General features: G+C 45.7%; 1 protein-coding gene across 1 annotated transcript in view; it reads left to right on the top strand.

Moving 5' to 3' along the window:
• The window catches only part of IGDCC3 (immunoglobulin superfamily DCC subclass member 3), a 184,800-nt gene that overhangs the window by 14,226 nt on the left and 152,934 nt on the right, over positions 1–17,640 (top strand). The window contains exon 2 of the mRNA XM_007053528.4: positions 4,032–4,337. Within this exon, the coding sequence (XP_007053590.3) occupies positions 4,032–4,337 (306 nt within the window). The remainder of the gene's footprint in view (positions 1–4,031; positions 4,338–17,640) is intronic.

Genomic DNA, 17,640 nt, shown 5'->3' with positions numbered 1-17,640 from the left:
GTCAGGATCAAGGCAGAATGTTTACCGAGGTAAACATGATTATCCCCAATCAGAGGCCCTAATGATGGTTATTATAATGACAGCAATTGTGGGGAAAGGGTGTGTAATTACGTTGATTCTTCTCTTTATTGTACATATAATAATAAGCAATTTCATGCAACAGACGAGGGGGAAGATGGGGCATTTATTTCATTAGGCTCTTCAATGATTGGGTGTTGGGCCAAATCCTGAAGTCTTTACTCAGTCTTTACTCAGGCAAAATTCCCACTGAACTCAGTGGGAGTTGAATGAGTAAGAATCTTGTTCCTATTACAGAAGGGTCCAGAGGCCTCAGCAGAGAATGGGGCCCTGTTGTGTTAGATGCTATTTAGACTCTGGCCCATGCTGCAGAAAAATGCTGAGTGTTCGTCTAATTCCTTAATTTGGGGGGAAATGTAACTGACGGATTCTGCCGGCTGCACTTTGAGCCGCTGAGAGAGCCACAGGGCTGTCTCTTAAAAAGGAGCTGGAGGGTCTGGTTGATCACCGAGGTGTGTGAGGCTATCCTGACATTCTAAGACATGTAACAAAGGGTTCGTAACCTGGTGGGAGAGCATGTTTATTTTAGGGGGCTGCTGCTAAATGGAGGCTGTCCATTTCGTGTGCACATGCCTACCTCTCCAGCAGCACCTTTGACATGCCATGCGTTACCCTGCCTCCTTTGCTGGCTCTGTCCCTGTGCCTCTTCTCAGGTTACACTCAGTATCTACCCCCAGTAATCCAATTTAAGCGGCTGTATATAAGTAACTGATAGGAACTAAAGGAAAAAAAAATAGAGGAAAAGTACCCTAGCTCACAAAGCAGAAGAGAAGGTAATTTTGTTTAAAAATAACCTTGTATCACTTTCCCATATTTATTTTTAGCTAGCACGAAAGATATGCATAAAAAGCCCCTCAACACATTTGATGTCATCTGTGTCTACAGCACCTAGCAGAATAGGATCTGGTTCTTGGATGAGGTCCTGTAGGCCCTACTGTCATATAAATGATAAATGATGATAAGTTGTGGCTCGGGGTCACCAGGTAAAACGTCTCTATAAAGGTCCCAATTCTGCAAACCTGTGCGCAGAATTCATCCCACTGGAGCCAGTGGGAGAGAGGCAGAACTACTTAGATAAGAGCTCCCAGGGCCAAACCCACAAAGCCCCGTGGGTCAGAATGGATTCTCTAGCACTAGTAGATTCCACCTGGTGGAACTCTGTCTGGACACATGCACATGCCAGGATTCCATTAACTTCACTAACCCATTCCAAGGCAAAATTTTAATTTACGACACCAACAGCGCTTTGGGACAAGGAACTTGTTGATCTCTCAACCACATCGGCAATTTTAGAATCGTCTGATGCCACAGTGTCAAACTTCCTTCTGACCCAGGGAATGATCCCTATTCCAACAGTTTCCTCTGGTGTAGCTGACGTATCGCTTGCTGGAGTGTTCAAAGTTGGTTTGGCTAATTGCCTGTTTAGTCCCCTGGGGTTTGTTTATGAAGTGTGGTAGGTTCTATAGTAATCGTTAGAGAAGGAGAAGACATAAGGTAACTGGAAAGTTACCAAGGTAGTTGCCCAGATTGCCACTATGGTATCTATGAGCATGGCAGTAGGATCTTGTCTGCATCCAGGGAATTTGCAGCAGTGTAACTATTATCAGCAGAGTCCCTGGAGACTAAACACCGCTCTCCACCCTACAAGTGGACTTTCCAGGGCAGGGTTGAAACATATTGGCAGGAGAACATGAAAGGAACTTTAACCGCTACTACCCTAGCCCCTTTTTCTCCTCCTCCCTTCAAATCAGTGGGAGAGTTTTGCTGTTGATTTCAGTGGATGCAGGATTGAGCCCATTGTGTGCTTGGCTGACTCTTCCTGTTGAGGAGGTTGCTGATTAAATGATGGCTACCCCATTAAATTAAACTGGAACTTTCATGTGCTCCTAGGACGTAAAGAGGTGAAGAGATACGGATACGTACTATGGAGAATGGCATCATTACTGCGGTTTTACTTGGTTACACTAGTTCTTACAACATGGTCTCTTCTTCCCTTTTGCTAGAGAACTGCAAGAAGAGCTGAAGGGAGTGACGTACCAAAGAAACGTTAGCTAGATTTGGTCTAATTTTCAGTGTATTTTGTCATCTTATATGTAGTGTGAGACTGAATGGAAATATCCTCCAGACAGGACCATTTAAAACCATGACAAGCCCCCTGTCGACATCAGAGGGAGTAAGATGAGACTCAAGGTGCATAGAAAGTAAATTTGGTACTGTTGTTTCTGGAATATGTAGCAGAGAACTTTTCCACTGAGTATCAGCATGATCTGGCACTCATACCCATTCCGCAAATTGGTGGGTTCCAGGTACATTGCACATGCAGCCTGCAGCAAGTAGCATTTTTTTCAGAGAACTGTAGAAATTGCAGATGGAAGAGGCATGTTTGACGATCTGATCCCTTCCTGGAACTGCAGGATTGTGTTCAACTGCATTTCTATTTGATTTAGTTGGGGTACGTCCTGCAGCAGGGGGTTGGTCTAGATGCCTCCTGTGGTCTCTTCCAACCCTAATCTTCTATTATTCTCTGATCTCCTCATGTTTGAAAGCAGCATCTGATGAATGCCCCACATGATGAGGCTTCCAACACAACCCTTGGGAGACTTGTAAAACACAATTGTTGGGAAGACTTTCCTGTTGTTCAGCTTAATTTTCCTTTTCTCAGTGTCCTGACAGTACCTCTAATGATCCTTCCTCTTAACCACCCTAGTAAAGTCTCCATCCATGGTGTTTACACCCTTCAAATATTTATATTAGGACAGCTGTCCTTTGGTCCCCTTTTACATTTCAGGTGTGCATGTAAACACTTACTCTGAACTATTCTTAAAAGTGCTGGCCTATTTTCACCTTTCCTTCAAGTCTGTAATCACGACTGCGTTGCAAATTATAGTCTAAAAAGGTGTGCTGGACTAAATGAAGCACAAAATACAAAGGACATAGTGTTTAGACATTCTGTTGGGAAAAGGAGAAAATTAGTATGTATCTTTGTGGTGTGAAGCGTGGATTTGCTTAGTGTTAGAAATTCTACGTTAACCCATGTTCTAAAGACGTCAGTTAGTGTAATGGGCTTGCAGGAGATGTTTTGTGTTTCTGCTCCATAAGATTGTGAGTTAATATTACTGTGCCAACTTTACTGTTCATTAAGAATGTAATAATGGCATCATGTGACTGCTACTACATAAGATGTGCTAGGTGGTAAAAGTAAAGAGCCGCCCAGCTCTGCCGATTAAGGGGCTTCCCTCAGAAGGCACCACTAGCTTCCTGGAAACAATAAGTTGCAAGGAAAGTGCAACTCGAGGGTCGTGACTCCCGAGGGGGTGTCATAAGTCAGGGGGCCGTGGCCACCATCCCTTTCTGTTTGCTTAGAGGAGTGGCTTAAGCTTTTTTTCCTGTTGTCACCTAGGGTCATGAGGTGGAGAATGGCTGTTCTAAAGTAACAGATGCGCATTGTTTGAGCGAATCCTTCTTTTATAGACATTGCCCCACCAGTCAGGGCTAAGGTAATAGTCTCGAAGTGGGTATAATATGGCTGAGATTTCCTAAGCCACCTCAAGGGTTTGGATGCCCAGTTCCCATTCATTTCAGTCCCTTAAGGCATCTCTGAACAGCACTGCCTGCAGCTGCTCCTTATTGTATTTCCCTAGCCAGCTCCAGGAGGATTCAAAATGAAACACAGACTCTGAGCTGCTTGTTGGAATGTGCGTGCTCTTCCCAGGTGCTCCTCAGGGCACCAGGAGGAACTAACTATTCCTTGCTGGAGCGGTCCCTTTCCAGTCTTCTTGACCAAGCAGCTTCTGCCCGTTTCTTGGGAAAGGTCCTTACGGCCCAGACACAGCAACCTGTTGTTTCTGGACGGGTTTCGTAAATCCCTGGTCTTAGTCAGAGCCTTAACTCTGGATGCTTCTTGTGGATTAAGTAACTGACTTGGTTTGTTCCCTTTTCCCCCCATCTTCTAGATTTTGGTCATTCCACCGAGCTGGCCTTCGCCGTGGAGCCCAGTGATGACATAGCCGTGCAGGAGCGGCCGCTGGTGCTGTACTGCCAGGTGGAGGGAATCCCGCCCATCACCATTACGTGGCGGAAGAACGGGGCGATGGTCATGGACAATGAGAACACCTTCGTGCTGGCCAATGGATCGCTGTACGTCTCCCGCTTCCAGAAAGTCAGGGGGGATGGGTCGTCTGATGAAGGCGAATACGACTGCATGGCTCAAAACCGCTTTGGGCTGGTGGTCAGCCGCAAGGCGAAGATTCAAGCAGCTAGTAAGTACTCGCCCTATCCAGGCCTCCAAATGCCAGCCAAGGGTGGTCTTGTTCTGGAAGTAGAAATGTTCATTCCCTGGTAGCGTTAAAGGATGCATTGTAGTTGCATTGGCTGGCTGGAGGTAGAGCAGTAAGTCTACAAGGATCTAAATGATCTGAACGCCAAGGGGGCATCACAACTTGGCTGTAGATCTGAGATGCACAGGTACATGCGCTCCCATTCTGTCCCAGAGCTAATGGGTTTTTGGGAGCCCAGCTGCCACTTACGTTTTCTGCCTGCCTGCCCTCCCTGTATCTGGTGCACAGAGATGCGGCTTGGGCGTGCTTTCAGAACGGGTGCAGGAGCGTCCGTGCTCCTCTTTCTATAGATCTGACACGCAGGGCTGGAAGGGTGAAAGTTCATATATGGACGGGATTGCTAAACAGTAAGAACCAAGCCATTGGCAGGCTTCTGTCTGGAAACCTGAATGCGGGGTGGAGGAGAGGATTAAAAGAATGAGAGAAAAAGACGAGTGGGGAGCAGATGTGGGCTATCGCTGTGATCTAATCTTTGGAATAATTGTACTCCTGTAAAAGGAGAGCTAATCAGCCCTTGCTTAAGGAGGAGAAAAATAAAGAGACCTCATGGTAGTAAATCCCCTGTCCCAAAGGAGTGTGTTGCAGTCAGTCACACAGCGAATACTCCATCACTCATGTCTCTTCTGTTCTGTGTTTTGAATTCTCTTTGCCTCTCCCCGCTGCTAGGTACCATTCAAAAGGCATCACTTTTCCAACAGTAGGCAAAGACCTTTTGAAGGTCACCATTTCTTTGTTATTTAAGGCAGGCAGTATGGAGGCAGCAAGGCTTATTTACTCCGTGGCATTGCGTTGCCTTCGGGGGCGAGGCTAACAGCACAAGACAGATTGTCTGTTGTAGGAGCCTGTAGGGGGGAAAAAAATGAAAATGTCAAAGAGTGAATGAAATTTAAAAAAAAGAAAGAAAGGGAACAAAATACTGAGTGGAACACGATTGTGATTCCGTGGCCTGCCTGTGACTGCAGTCTGCTGCTCTCTTATTTATCCCATTGTATTTGGAAATGCTGTTCCTGAAGTTAATTCTTTCTTGAGTGGCATATGCTCTGCTGGTGTTTTCCTAAATGCAGCCCGCTTGGGTTTTTGATTGCTGGTTTGGTCATGAGTCTGAGGGTTGTCCAGATAGCAGCAGCAGCTAACGACCCCCTGAGTGGTGGTTTCTGTCTATGTGCCTTCCACAGAGGGTCTGTCCTTTTGCCAGTAGGCTATCTGCAGGCTGCCTGAGGTCCAATAGGGTGTCCTTTCTGCATTCAACCAGATCTGGTGGTTATATCTAGGCGTGTACTTTATGTACAGTTCGAGTAAGGAGATACCCCATTCCCACCTTGGCTATCACCAGGCTGAGGTCCTTCATGTAAAAATTCTGGGCCAACATTATGAAAAGACCCCAACTCCTTTAAGAGAACATGATTTGCTCGCTCTAGGAGTGGTCCCATAAAAACGCTTCCATTGCCTTTGTAATTTATTTTGAGACCATCTGATGGAAGGGGCAAAAAAGCCCAGGCAATATCCTCCGTCAGGGTGTGGAACTTCCCTGGTTATACTTATTGCCACTGAAACCACTTAAAATCCTTCCCTTCCTGCTGTGGGGCTTTGGATCGCTGACTGTCCTTAAAGGGAACGTCCTGCCATCAACCGTTCCTGAGTGTATGGAGAGGCCATCAGCCAACCTCGCCGTTTAGTGGTGTGAGTAATGACAGTATCGAGGAGGCAAAGGGTCTGGATCTGTGCCAGGCAAGTAGCCAGATCTGTAACATGTCAGTCTCCTGAGGACAAGCCTCAGAGCGTTTTTGGTGACCAGTTTTGTCACTTCTGAGCTGGGAGATGGCTGACACAGGAGTATAATTTCCGACTTCCTGGCCCTGTAAGTGGGAGATGTAAGAGCCAGAGGAGTTACCTTTGGGATAGCTGATGGTCAATAAACAGTGCTCTCTAGGCTACGGTGTCAATATATATGTGAAGAGCTGTGTGTTCCTCAATAGCATTTCCTTTGGTAACTAGATTTTAGCTTAAATCACAATGAAAGAGAATCACGCTGAAAATATTCTGGACCATATTCTGGCTTCGGGCTTGGAGCTATCATAATTTCTTCCCATGCTCCATTAACCCTGTACAGAGTATACTGTCTTCTCCCCACCCCGTGCAGTGAGATCCCACCAGGAATGGGAGTCATCTGCAGGGCATCGTGGTGCATGGAGCTGAGCACGTGTACTTGGGCCAGTGTAACCCACTGTTCAGCGTGTGTTGCCGATCCATAGAAAATATGAATCCGCCGCAAGTGCCAGCTAGAAACTTAATTCAGTGGCTTATTCGTTAGGTCCCAGATTCAGTCTCCTCTGACGCTCAAGATGACGGCTGTCCTCCCTGGCCCCAAAGCTTCACCACCCATCTTGCTTCTTCATTAGAATGCAGAATGGCACCTCAGTCGACTGGGTATCAAAAAAGAACAGTTTCTATTTTTTTCAGCATTTTTATTAGGGTTTTCTTTTTTTTATTGGACCGAAACCGGTGAAATTGGCATGAATTCATGAAACAGTCCGGTGTCCCCGAATCTGCCTCTTTTGCTGAAAAAAGGTTTAGGTTGGAAATTTTGTTCCCCAGCTGTATTTAGAAGCAATGTTCCAAACAGGTGGAAATTGGTTTGTCGTCTCTTGCACTGGACTTCCACGCTGCCAGGGCCACCGGTTATTTATTCTTTGTCCCATGGTAGCACCTACCGGTCCCAGTCATGGATCAGGGCTCCATTGTGCTTGGCGCTGTACAAACACATACCAAAAAGATGGTCCTTGCCTTGAGGCGCCCACCTTGTGCATTAAGCACAGAAATTCCAGTTGCATTAACTGGTAACGAGCGCTTATAATCTTGGGTGCATTTTGCTTTAAGGAAGAAAATATGAAAGAGTTAAAAATGTCTGTGGGCTAAATCCTGGTCCCCCTGCAGATACGCCCTTCGTTCTGTACTGGCAGCTGGGCAGAAAAGTGAAGGAAAAATAAAAAAAAAAAATCATGAAAGTTTATCAAGGCTGCGCTACTGAGAAGTAAAAGGAATCTGACAAAGCAGAGCCCACAGAGAGCTCTGCTATACATTTCACTCTGTTCAAAGGGATGACGGTTGTCTCATATCATCATGACAGACTCTGGCTTTGTATTGTCGCTTGGCTTATAGTCTTCTTGGCTCTGTGGCGCTTCCATGTTTGCATTCAGGAAGTGTTGTTGGATATCGCCTTTTTTTTATGTTTCAAGTTTACTTCAACACATTGATATTGGGTAAAATTTAACTGGAAAACCAGGCTGATCACAGATGTACATATAATACAGGGTCCTCATGGTATGAATGCTCAGATTCGAACTCCTCATAGATTATTGGCATTGAAATGAAAGGTTATGCCATATATCTCAGGGAAGGTAAATTGCCTGAGCTTTTCAATAAAGTCTTGGATTTGGCAGTATTTAGACATCTCAGTGATGCAATGATTTGGGAAATTTTAATATAGAGAAACATGGTCTGAGCATAGAAATGGAGGCCAGACATTCCTGAGTCAACCAAGACTCCAAATCCCGGCACTGATTTTTCCTGCAGCCTTGGGCAAGTCATGTCATTTCTCTGTCTCAGTTTCCCCATCTGTAAAATGGGGCTAAACTGCACTTTTTGACCTCCTAGGGGCAGGGTTATCAAATTTAATTAGTTAAATGCTATATAATTGCTATGTATTCTCATGAATAAAACCTAGGCTTCATAAGGGTACCTCTGTTGCTATACAGTAGTATTGCAGGGATGGAAATTGGCTTGTTCTGTTATGTGGATTTTCAGAACATGTGCTAATAGTATTTTCATACAGTAATTAATCGTACAGTAGTAATTAAACCGAACAAAGACCTTTGATATTTGTTCCTGCATCTAGCAGACTTCTTTGCCTGTCCTTGATCAGAACTTTCCAGTTGTTTGTTGTTTGTTTGTCCAACCCCAGTGTGTGGGTTTGAAAGGTCGCAGCATACGGCATGCTCTTTTATAATCTGATTATGTTATTGAATACAGCTATTTTTTTCAAAAGATAACAGAACAGTTTCATAATTTATCTTCTCATAACTCTTAGCTTTCTTACTTAAAATCAGTTTCATGTATCCACGTTCTCCTAAGGGAAGGATCAGGGAGGATGTGTGAATGTATCTGTGTAGGTCTGGCTCTGGCTTGCAGAGATTCATGGGCAGGGAGGAAAAAGAGGGATCCTTTTTTAGCAGGACAGCATTAAAGATCTTTAGTTTGCCCCCGGAAAAGCTGATTAGAGGCACTTTGATCAGGCATTTTATTGCTCATTTCACACTAGCTCTCTTTTTCTCTCCAGGCCTGCAGATGTTGTGTTTAACTATAATAGCATCATTCAGTGGGCAGGCCACAGGTCTGGGCATCAGGAGACTCAGAGATCAGTTCCTGGTTCTGATGCTGAACTCCTGGGTAATTTTGAGCAAGTCACTTCCCTTCTCTGTGCCTCGGTTTCCCCATCTGTAAAATGGGGATGATAATTCTGACCTCCTTGGTAAAGCTTTTTGAGCTCTATGGATGGAAATGCTATATAATCACTAGGTATTAATAATGAAAAGGTGTAATGCTTTGTTTTGTTTTTGTTTTACATTCTCCTTTTGCTGGATAAAACAGATGCAAAGGGCTTGATTGTGTCTGTAGGCACAGCCCTGAGCAAGACCATAAACTGTAGCATATCAACACTACCCTCTCAGAGGCACAAATTCCTCCCTGCTTCCTTCTCCTTCCAGTGGAATAGCACTTTCTGTTGGCTTCTACCACTGGCATGCAGGCATAGGGATTGGTGGAGCTCAGGCTCCGTCCACTCTCTGTCTACTCCCACCTACCTGCTCAAGTGAGGGAAGATAAATGGATCTAAGATCTGGAACGGATGAAGGAATGGGTTAGGAGCCCGTACGGTCTTGTAATTCAGGTCTCACAGCCTAGTCCCAAATAAACACAGGATGAGTTTAACATGGAAGAACTGAGTGATATTTCCATTCCATGGGGACTATGCCATGCACGCTGGTGTTATACCACTCTCCAGGCCTCCTTCAGGAGAAGAGAACTACAGAATGTAAAGCAGCTAGGCTCCTTACCATCACCGCCTTTTGTTTATCTAGGGCTTATCTGGAAGCCATGTGTCGTCTTGCAGAATTTGCAGCCTTTCCACCTGCACTATAATTTGATGGAGCTGCCTTGCATCATCATAAATCACAGCCTGGCCCATGGAATAGGACCCATTGATTATATCACTCAATAACAAGCAATTATCGCTAATTGGAAACCACTGTCCTAGTGGATGCTGGGTCAGCTGCTGCACACATCTGGCCTGATGCTGGCAAGTTGCATGGTTTGATCTGATTGTATTAAAAAAGTCAGTCTCATTGCTTGATGCCAAATGGGTTTCCTGAAGCCAGGCGAGATGTTTTGGCCTGATGCTTTGATGTAGGTTGGCACCCCACAATGGCTCTGCAGAGGGCTGTACCTGCCAGGCAAGAGTTCCCCGATCACCTCTTGTCCAGAGAGACCTCAGTTACCAGCACGGTAGGCCTCCAGCTCATTTACCTTATTTCAACAGATCCCCAGCCACTTGCTTCCGTCCCACTGTGCCTGTGTGTACTTAGCACTTCCCCTGTTGGCAGGAGGGGAGTGCTGATATTCCCTGCAAAGCAGATGTGACTTCTGTCCTCTGCATCGATCCTTTGGAGACGGACATTACAGACAACAGCACCAACTTCTCTAGTGAACCCCGAGGCCAACACCCCTTCCCCGCTAACCGCTAGCCTCCGTGACCTAAAGGGTGAGGGTCTCAAGGTCACTTGCAAAAAACCCTACTGTTCCCACATGCCTTGGAGTCCTTTTGCCTTTTAAGCTATTTGCCTGGCAAAGAAGGTTGTGTGCTTTTTTTTTTTTCTTTAAAAGCAGCAAAGATCTTCCCATCATTTCAACTCCTCTGTATAGAAGACATTCAGTATGTTTAAACTGCAGCCTCCTTTGAGCTGTGGGATGGTAGGAAGAGCAGGCTGAGCCTAAATAATGGGAGAATTGATAGGAGGGAAGAGGCAAGAAGGAAGTCTAAAAGGATTAAGCAGAGACAAAGAGGGCTGATTATTTTATGGGTCACAATACAAGGCATTAGAGTGAGATCACAAAGGGATGTAATTACAAAAGAAGGCCATATTGGAAGGATCAGACCAGGATTATAGTGGGAAATACATTTACACCGTTTTGTTCCACTCATTATGAAGTTAGCATTTTAAATTAAGGTTGAAATAAGGTGGCCCCAGTGTTGTCACAAATATATTTCCTGGGCAGTGCCACCGTTTGGATTTGGATGCAGATTGCAAACCACCCTTCAGAACTTCATAATCAAACCTTAGACCCACCTACCTGGTTTGTTTTTCTCTCTTGTCGAGAAGACGGAGAGCCCTTTGGGTGGAAAGTTGAGATCGGGTCACCACATTTCCAAAATTAAAAACTTGGGGTTCTTTTGTGGTGACACTTTTTAGGGTCATGAAATATTTGCACAAGACAAAAATGCACTTAAATATATATACGCCGGTGTTGCTACAGCCAACATCTGGCTCAAGAGTGACATGGGCAGATTACTTCTGGTGGAGGTCTTTTTCCATAGTAGGTAGGCCTCCAGCTTCCAATGACTTCAGTGGGCGTTAGGTACCTAATATCTTTGTGGGTCTGGGTCTGAATGAGCTTTGATCGGAGACGTTGAATAGTATCACTCTGAGCAAAAGAACTGCTTTGGTAATGTCTGTGTGCTCCTCCGACTATTCTCCTCAGTCCAAATATTGTGCAGCATGCTGAACCCTCATTCAGCTGGACTGGATTGTTCTTGGTAAACCCTGAGCGGATTCTACTTGCTGGAGCAATATGTCTTGGGGGCGGGGGGAAACAACAAACAACATTTTAGTTATAAAATCAACCAAATGGTTTGATTGGCTGAAATGAAAAAACAAGGACACTTCAGGGGTCCTGTAAAGTTCTTGTGAACCAGCAAAACCACATGAAAGAAACACAATTGTCCAAGGAAAACTGGGACAGGTGGCTTGGATTTTTAGTAGATTTGCAGATTTAAGAGTTAGCCACCCGTTTCCCATTGAATTTCAGAGTCTGCCTAAGTTGCCTTTGAAAGCTTGAAATTTGGTGCTTGTTTCACCTTTCTTGTAAAGGATGCTGGTTTGTAGCAGCGTGAGGTTCATTTAAATGTAATCTCACTCTTCTCTGTAATGGTTGTAATGTAGCCAGGACAAGCTGTAACTGCAGCAATGGTTTCTCGCTTCTAGGAGCATTTGCTCTTCGGGCAGTAATGGCACTTAGTCGTTTGAAAGAAGGCTCCAGGGAAATATATCAGAGGAGTTTCATTAATGGTCGGACTGTTGAGTTATTTGTCTCATTTAACCTTTGTAGCAAAGCTGAGGAAGTTTGGACATCTCTAAGGTCAGCAGGACCTAGATAACTGATTTTTAGACATAACCAGAGCAATTTGAAGGTGGCTTTAAAAAAAAAAAAAAAAGGTCTACATCCACAACCGGTGTAAACTGGGGTCTCCACGGAAGTCAGTGGAGCAATGCCGATTTACATCAGCTGCTGATCAAGCTCTTGGTGTTTCGGTTTTGTTTACTTGTGCTTTAAAAATCTCTGTTCTGTCCCTGCGTTATTTGGTAGTTTGTTTGCCAAGATGATAGCCACTGTACTTGGCAAGAGTGGGACACTGAAGTTCTTTCCGATGACTGCAGGGATTCTATTGTCGGAGCCAGTAAATTTTCATTTTCATCTACTGGGACGGTGGTTCTCAACCTTTCCAGGCTACTGTACCCCTTTCCGGTGTCTGATTTGTCTTGCGTACCCCAAGTTTCACCTCACTTGCAAACTGCTTGCTTACAAAATCAGACCTAAAAATACAAATGTGTCACAGCTCACTGTTATTGAAAAATTGGTGATGGTCTCATTTTTACCATATAATTATAAAATAAATCGATTGGAATATAAATATTGTGCTTACTTTTCAGTGTGATACTTCAACCTGTTTTTCACTTGAGCCTTGTCTGAAGCCTGGGCCCTAGGCAGCGGGGCTGAAGCATGTAACTTAGCTTCGCAGGGCTCCCTGTGGCATGGGTCCCTGGGCAATTGCCCTGCTTGCCAGCCCTGCACTTGCAATATCCCTAAACCCCTTCTGTGACCCCTGCCACCCCCGGGGGGCTGCAACCCTTCGGTTGAGAAACAATCTAGATCTAGATGAGTTGAGTACCCCCCAGTAGACCTCTACGCCCCTTGAGGAGTATGCATACCACTGAACTGGGAGACTGGATGCCATTTTCTAAGACATCAAGTTGCCTGAAACTGTTTAATAGCAGATCAAGTCATCAGTAGTGACTAGAGAAGGGTTCAAAACCAAAATGTCTGAACTGCAAGGATGTTTAGACCCATGACAGACCCCCTCAGTCAGTCATGGTCCTGGATCTGAACTGGGTCTGGGAAAGCTCTGATTCCACTCTGTGTCCATCTCTAGGCTTTATGCCTTGGGCCCATCTCTAGGAATAAGGGAGTATGACTGAGTTCCACGTGCTTGGCCTGGTATAAATCCAGTAAGAAAAAGAAAAGTTTAAATGGGGACAGAAGACCAGATCCCCTCAATACAAAGCTCTTTTAATAGGGGAAAGGCACCCAGGGAAGCCGTAGTGTAGACTTCTCCATCATCCTGGGGACTGGGATTTCTGGATGCAGCCTTGGAGCGCAGGTTGATTGCCTGAGTTGCAGACGTTTGTTATGTCTTATTTTGACAGCTTGAAATCTTCACTACTGAAGTGGCAGGAAACACAGTGAATGCAGGCTGCTTTATCTTGAGCCAACATGGGGAACACAAGTAGCTGTGACCTAATGTCCAGGAATCCAAACAATGCCTCTAACTTCTATCCTAATTTGGAACCTTAGAGTTTGGAATCAACATTTATTGCCAGGAATCTCCCAGATTGCAAACCTCAAGTGCTCTGAGAACCTGTACAGAAGGTGTTACAAAAGAGCAAAGAATTAGGTCACATGATTCACTGGGAATTTATTTTGGCTTGGATCTAGAGGTGCCCTTAAATCTTAGGCTTTGCAAGCCTATCAGCATGCAAATAGTATCCAAAGCCAAAGAAGAGAGGTGGCTACAATGACCAGGTGAGAGAGATGCTTCGGTTTTTTCTGCCACCATTTATTGGAAAGACAGTGAGTAGGAATTGACTTTCTGGAGCCATTCGGCCCAGGAAATCCATACTGTTGGTCTGATGGGTAACTAGTGATTCTTTGTAACTTAAAAGATTCCTGTGCCTGGCTTGATACGTTGTATTTTGCTAATCCTGGGTTTGACCCTGTGGTTACTGATAATGGCCAGGAAAAGGAAACGAAATAAAAGATGTCTGAAAAGATGTTTAATCTCTGAAATCCAGCAGGGTGGTGGATTCTGCACTTTAACCTGCTGTCTGCAGTTACAGCTCCCTCCCGGGGCGTGACAGCCCTGGGATAGGGTTTTAAACCCTTTTCTGTTATGTGCAAAATATGTCAACAGCTCCTAAGTGACTTAGGCACCCATGAGACTTCGGCTGCTAAGTCTCTTAGGTGCTTCGGAAAAATGGACCCATAATGATACTACTTTGCACTCTGAAATCAGTGGCAGTCGTTCCACTGATTGCAGTGAGAATTGGCTAAAGGGTTTAGAGTTCCACAGTACTTTAATCTTCATGTGCCCCTGTGAGAGGAGCAAGCCCTATGCTCCCTGTTTTTCAGGTGGGCAAGCTCGGGCACAGAGAGGTTAAAACAGCTTTCCGAGGGATAGCAGGGGGCTGGGAATAGAACCCAGGACCACTGGCCCCTCTGTGCTCCAGGGCAAGAGAATGCAGAAAGGCTGCAGAATGATACAGTGAGCGAGGAGGCAGAGAACTCACATGCTGGCTGAAGATAAGCAACGGGTTTCATTAGGAGAGAGTGTGCTGCCAGATTGGTGAGACGTGCGGTGAGCACAGGTGCTAGCCTGCGCTGGAATGGGGATGTGGCCTTAAAGGTCAACACGGGGAAGGGACTGTTGCATGATCCCTTTTCTTCCATTGTATACCGACATCTCCAGGTCGGTCCCCTTTCTGAGCATGGGATGTGCTCACGCTCCCTCCAGGTATGGCACATGGTTTTCCAGCAGGTTCCTGCTTTAAACCCAATTTTACAGTTGGGTTGACTGAGGCAAAAGGAGGTCAAACGATTCGCCGGAGGTCACTCCATAAGTGGCTCGGATTAAATCTGAACCCAGGACTCTCCCGGTTCCCAGCCTTGGCTGTGACTGCCAGACCAGATGGCCTCCTGAATGCAATTTAAAGATCCTCAGCCTTTTCTCTCCCTCATTGTTCTCTATTGTGGGTTTTTGAATGCCGGACGTTGAAAGTGAGAGTCGGTTGGGATTTGCTGAGTCTGAGTGACTGTTTAATGACGTGGGCTCTCAGGAGAGGGTTTAAAGCTGCCTTGCTGTGTGTTTCAGTCTGTAAAAAGGTTTGAAATCTCTTTGCTCTCCATCACTTTGAGCAGTTTTCTAAGCATAAAGCTGCCTTTCTCTCTCCAAACCAGCAGCAGGTGAAAATGGATCTCTCGTACATTTCATCTGCGCTGCTGTTGTTCCCTGCATCAGCCCTCTGCCAAGCTGGGATGGGTGGAGAGGTAAAGACAGGGCTGAAGTCTACGTGAAGGAAACTTTTTGGCCCAAATCCTATGGATGGCCTGGCTGGGTGATGTTTGCCCCTGCCCTCTCCCATCTCTGGTGGTGCAGTGAATGGACATGTCATGCTCCTATGGCTTTCACACCCTGGTTGCTTGTGTGGGGTTTCAGTGCAGAAAGCTGCTGAATGAACCCGTGACTTGCTCTGGAAGTGAAGCCCATTTCTCCTGGGAACACAATGCACAGAGTGGCTGGCTCCTTCCCCCAAGCCACCCTCCAATGCACGTGGAAGGGATGCTGGTAGCTACTTGGTGTGGGACGGTCTCTTCAGTCCACATGACCCCATGGTGTCCCATTTCTGTGATGTTTTGTGTGTCTTCCTTGATCCCCTGTGTACCATGCAGTGGCTGGGGGTGTTGATGGCGTAGGGGCCATGGAAACAGAAAGGGGAACTGATGCATACATTTAAACACACAAGGGAGAATGAGGAGTTTGATGACTGTGAACTCTTACGATATTGCCACCTCCCCATGTCCTGGCTTCATCTCCCCTGACCCTCTTTTCACATCAGATCCACAGATGCAAAATCTGCATGGGCTGGAGCTCCGCAAGTTACTTGCTGGGTGAGCTTGGAAAAGTCACGTGACCGTTCTGTGCCTCAGTTTCCCCACCTATAAAATAGTCAGCGGGGAGGGGGGAAACTAACACGTTGACCATTTCTGTAAATCATTTTGAGATGCTTAGGGGAAAGGTACCGTATACGGGCAAAGTCTAGAGGGGACAGTTACCTCAGCCACTCTGTGCTCCAGGAATAAGCAATATTTGGCTATAATTTCCATCCCCGTCACTTGGACAACATGGAAGAGGACATGTCTGTACACAGGTGCTCGTGTTCCTTGGAGAGCCAGGGAAATTCCTTTCCTAGGGCTGGACAGCTCCTCTCTGCAAGCCACCCTCTCCTCCTCCTCCTGTCGCTTTCTGCACCTTAGGAACAGCAGTGGCTCACATGCCTGAATAAGCTGGCACCTCTGGAGCATTCCTTGATTAATGGCGTTTCTTTGTCCATCCTAAGAGGCCCCCATTATGTCCCTTTGATGCTGCATTTTGCACTTACCACTGTCACCAAGCTCAATGACTAATTTTCACAGGTCACGGCAGAGGGACAATGGATCAGGCAAAGTTGGGAAGAAACAAATGAAATTTTGCAGCAACTGAGAGCACTAATTAAGAGCAGGGATCAATTTTGGCACACAAAGGAGATAGTTTTAGGCGGATGGTGTGTAAATGAGTAGCAGTGCTTGCAATAAAAAAGACGTGTGTGTGTGTGTGTGTGTGTGTGTGTGTGTTGTGTGTGTGTGTGCGTATGGGCTTCACCTGCAGTCTTGTTCTCAGTTGCATTTGATCATGGCCCATGCTTCTGTGCTTATTCATTGTGGAAGAACAAAATGTTTTCCTACCTAGCGTGTCTTCGAAGGTCAGGCATTAATGCTGAGAAAAGACTTATTAGATCTACTCCATTACCAGGTCAGTGCAGCATTGTACCCTGTGAGATATATTGTCCTGTTTAGCATTAAAAATGTCAAGCCACCAGGCTCATATTCCACATGATCATTGATTATGGTTCATGTAAAAACATTTCCACAGCACGGTAAACTTACACGGTGCTTTGCAAACACAGAATCAGGTACAGTCCCTGCCCCAAAGACCTTGCAACCTAAGAGGCCAGTCTCTGATGCCCTTCCTGAGTGTGAGTATTGCCTCTTTCCACCAGTAGTCTCATTGATTGCAGTGAGACCATTCGCAGAGCAGAGTAGTACTCCAAGGGAGTGAGGATGGCAAAATCTGGCCCTAAGGCAGACGAAAACAACAACAGACCATAACAGTGCTGGGAAGCACCAGTGAGCAGAGGTGAGTGAAGGGAAAGGGGAAAGGGAGGGTTTCTGGAGGGTTTGGTAGGAGGGAGATCTTGCCAGATGTTGCAGGCACAACAGGATAGAAGGCAAGAAGCCAGGAATGTGTAAAAGTTAGGAAGGAAGCAGTAAGGAGAGAGGATTGGGGTTCACACGAGTCCTTCTCTGCAGGTGAAATAACCCATTCACAGAAAGATCCTACTTCTATTCAGGTTTCAGAGTAACAGCCGTGTTAGTCTGTATTCGTAAAAAGAAAAGGAGTACTTGTGGCACCTTAGAGACTAACCAGTTTATTTGAGCATGAGCTTTCGTGAGCTACAGCTCACGAAAGCTCATGCTCAAATAAACTGGTTAGTCTCTAAGTGTAGCTCACGAAAGCTCATGCTCAAATAAACTGGTTAGTCTCTAAGGTGCCACAAGTACTCCTTTTCTTTTTACTTCTATTCAGTGGGAGTTGGGTCAGGTCCTAAATATGGATCGGAGGCTTTGTTTAAACACCCAAGTCAGAATGGTCTAAATAAAATCTGTTTAAAAACCATACTGTGTAAGGGGACTGGTCTTGAGGACTGGGACTGTTTCACTGTGTTTGTCAGCTCCTAGCTCC

The sequence above is a fragment of the Chelonia mydas genome, chromosome 10, assembly GCF_015237465.2.
Source record: "Chelonia mydas isolate rCheMyd1 chromosome 10, rCheMyd1.pri.v2, whole genome shotgun sequence".
Taxonomy (NCBI): Eukaryota; Metazoa; Chordata; order Testudines; family Cheloniidae; genus Chelonia; species Chelonia mydas.
This window is presented reverse-complemented; position numbering and strand designations above follow the sequence as displayed.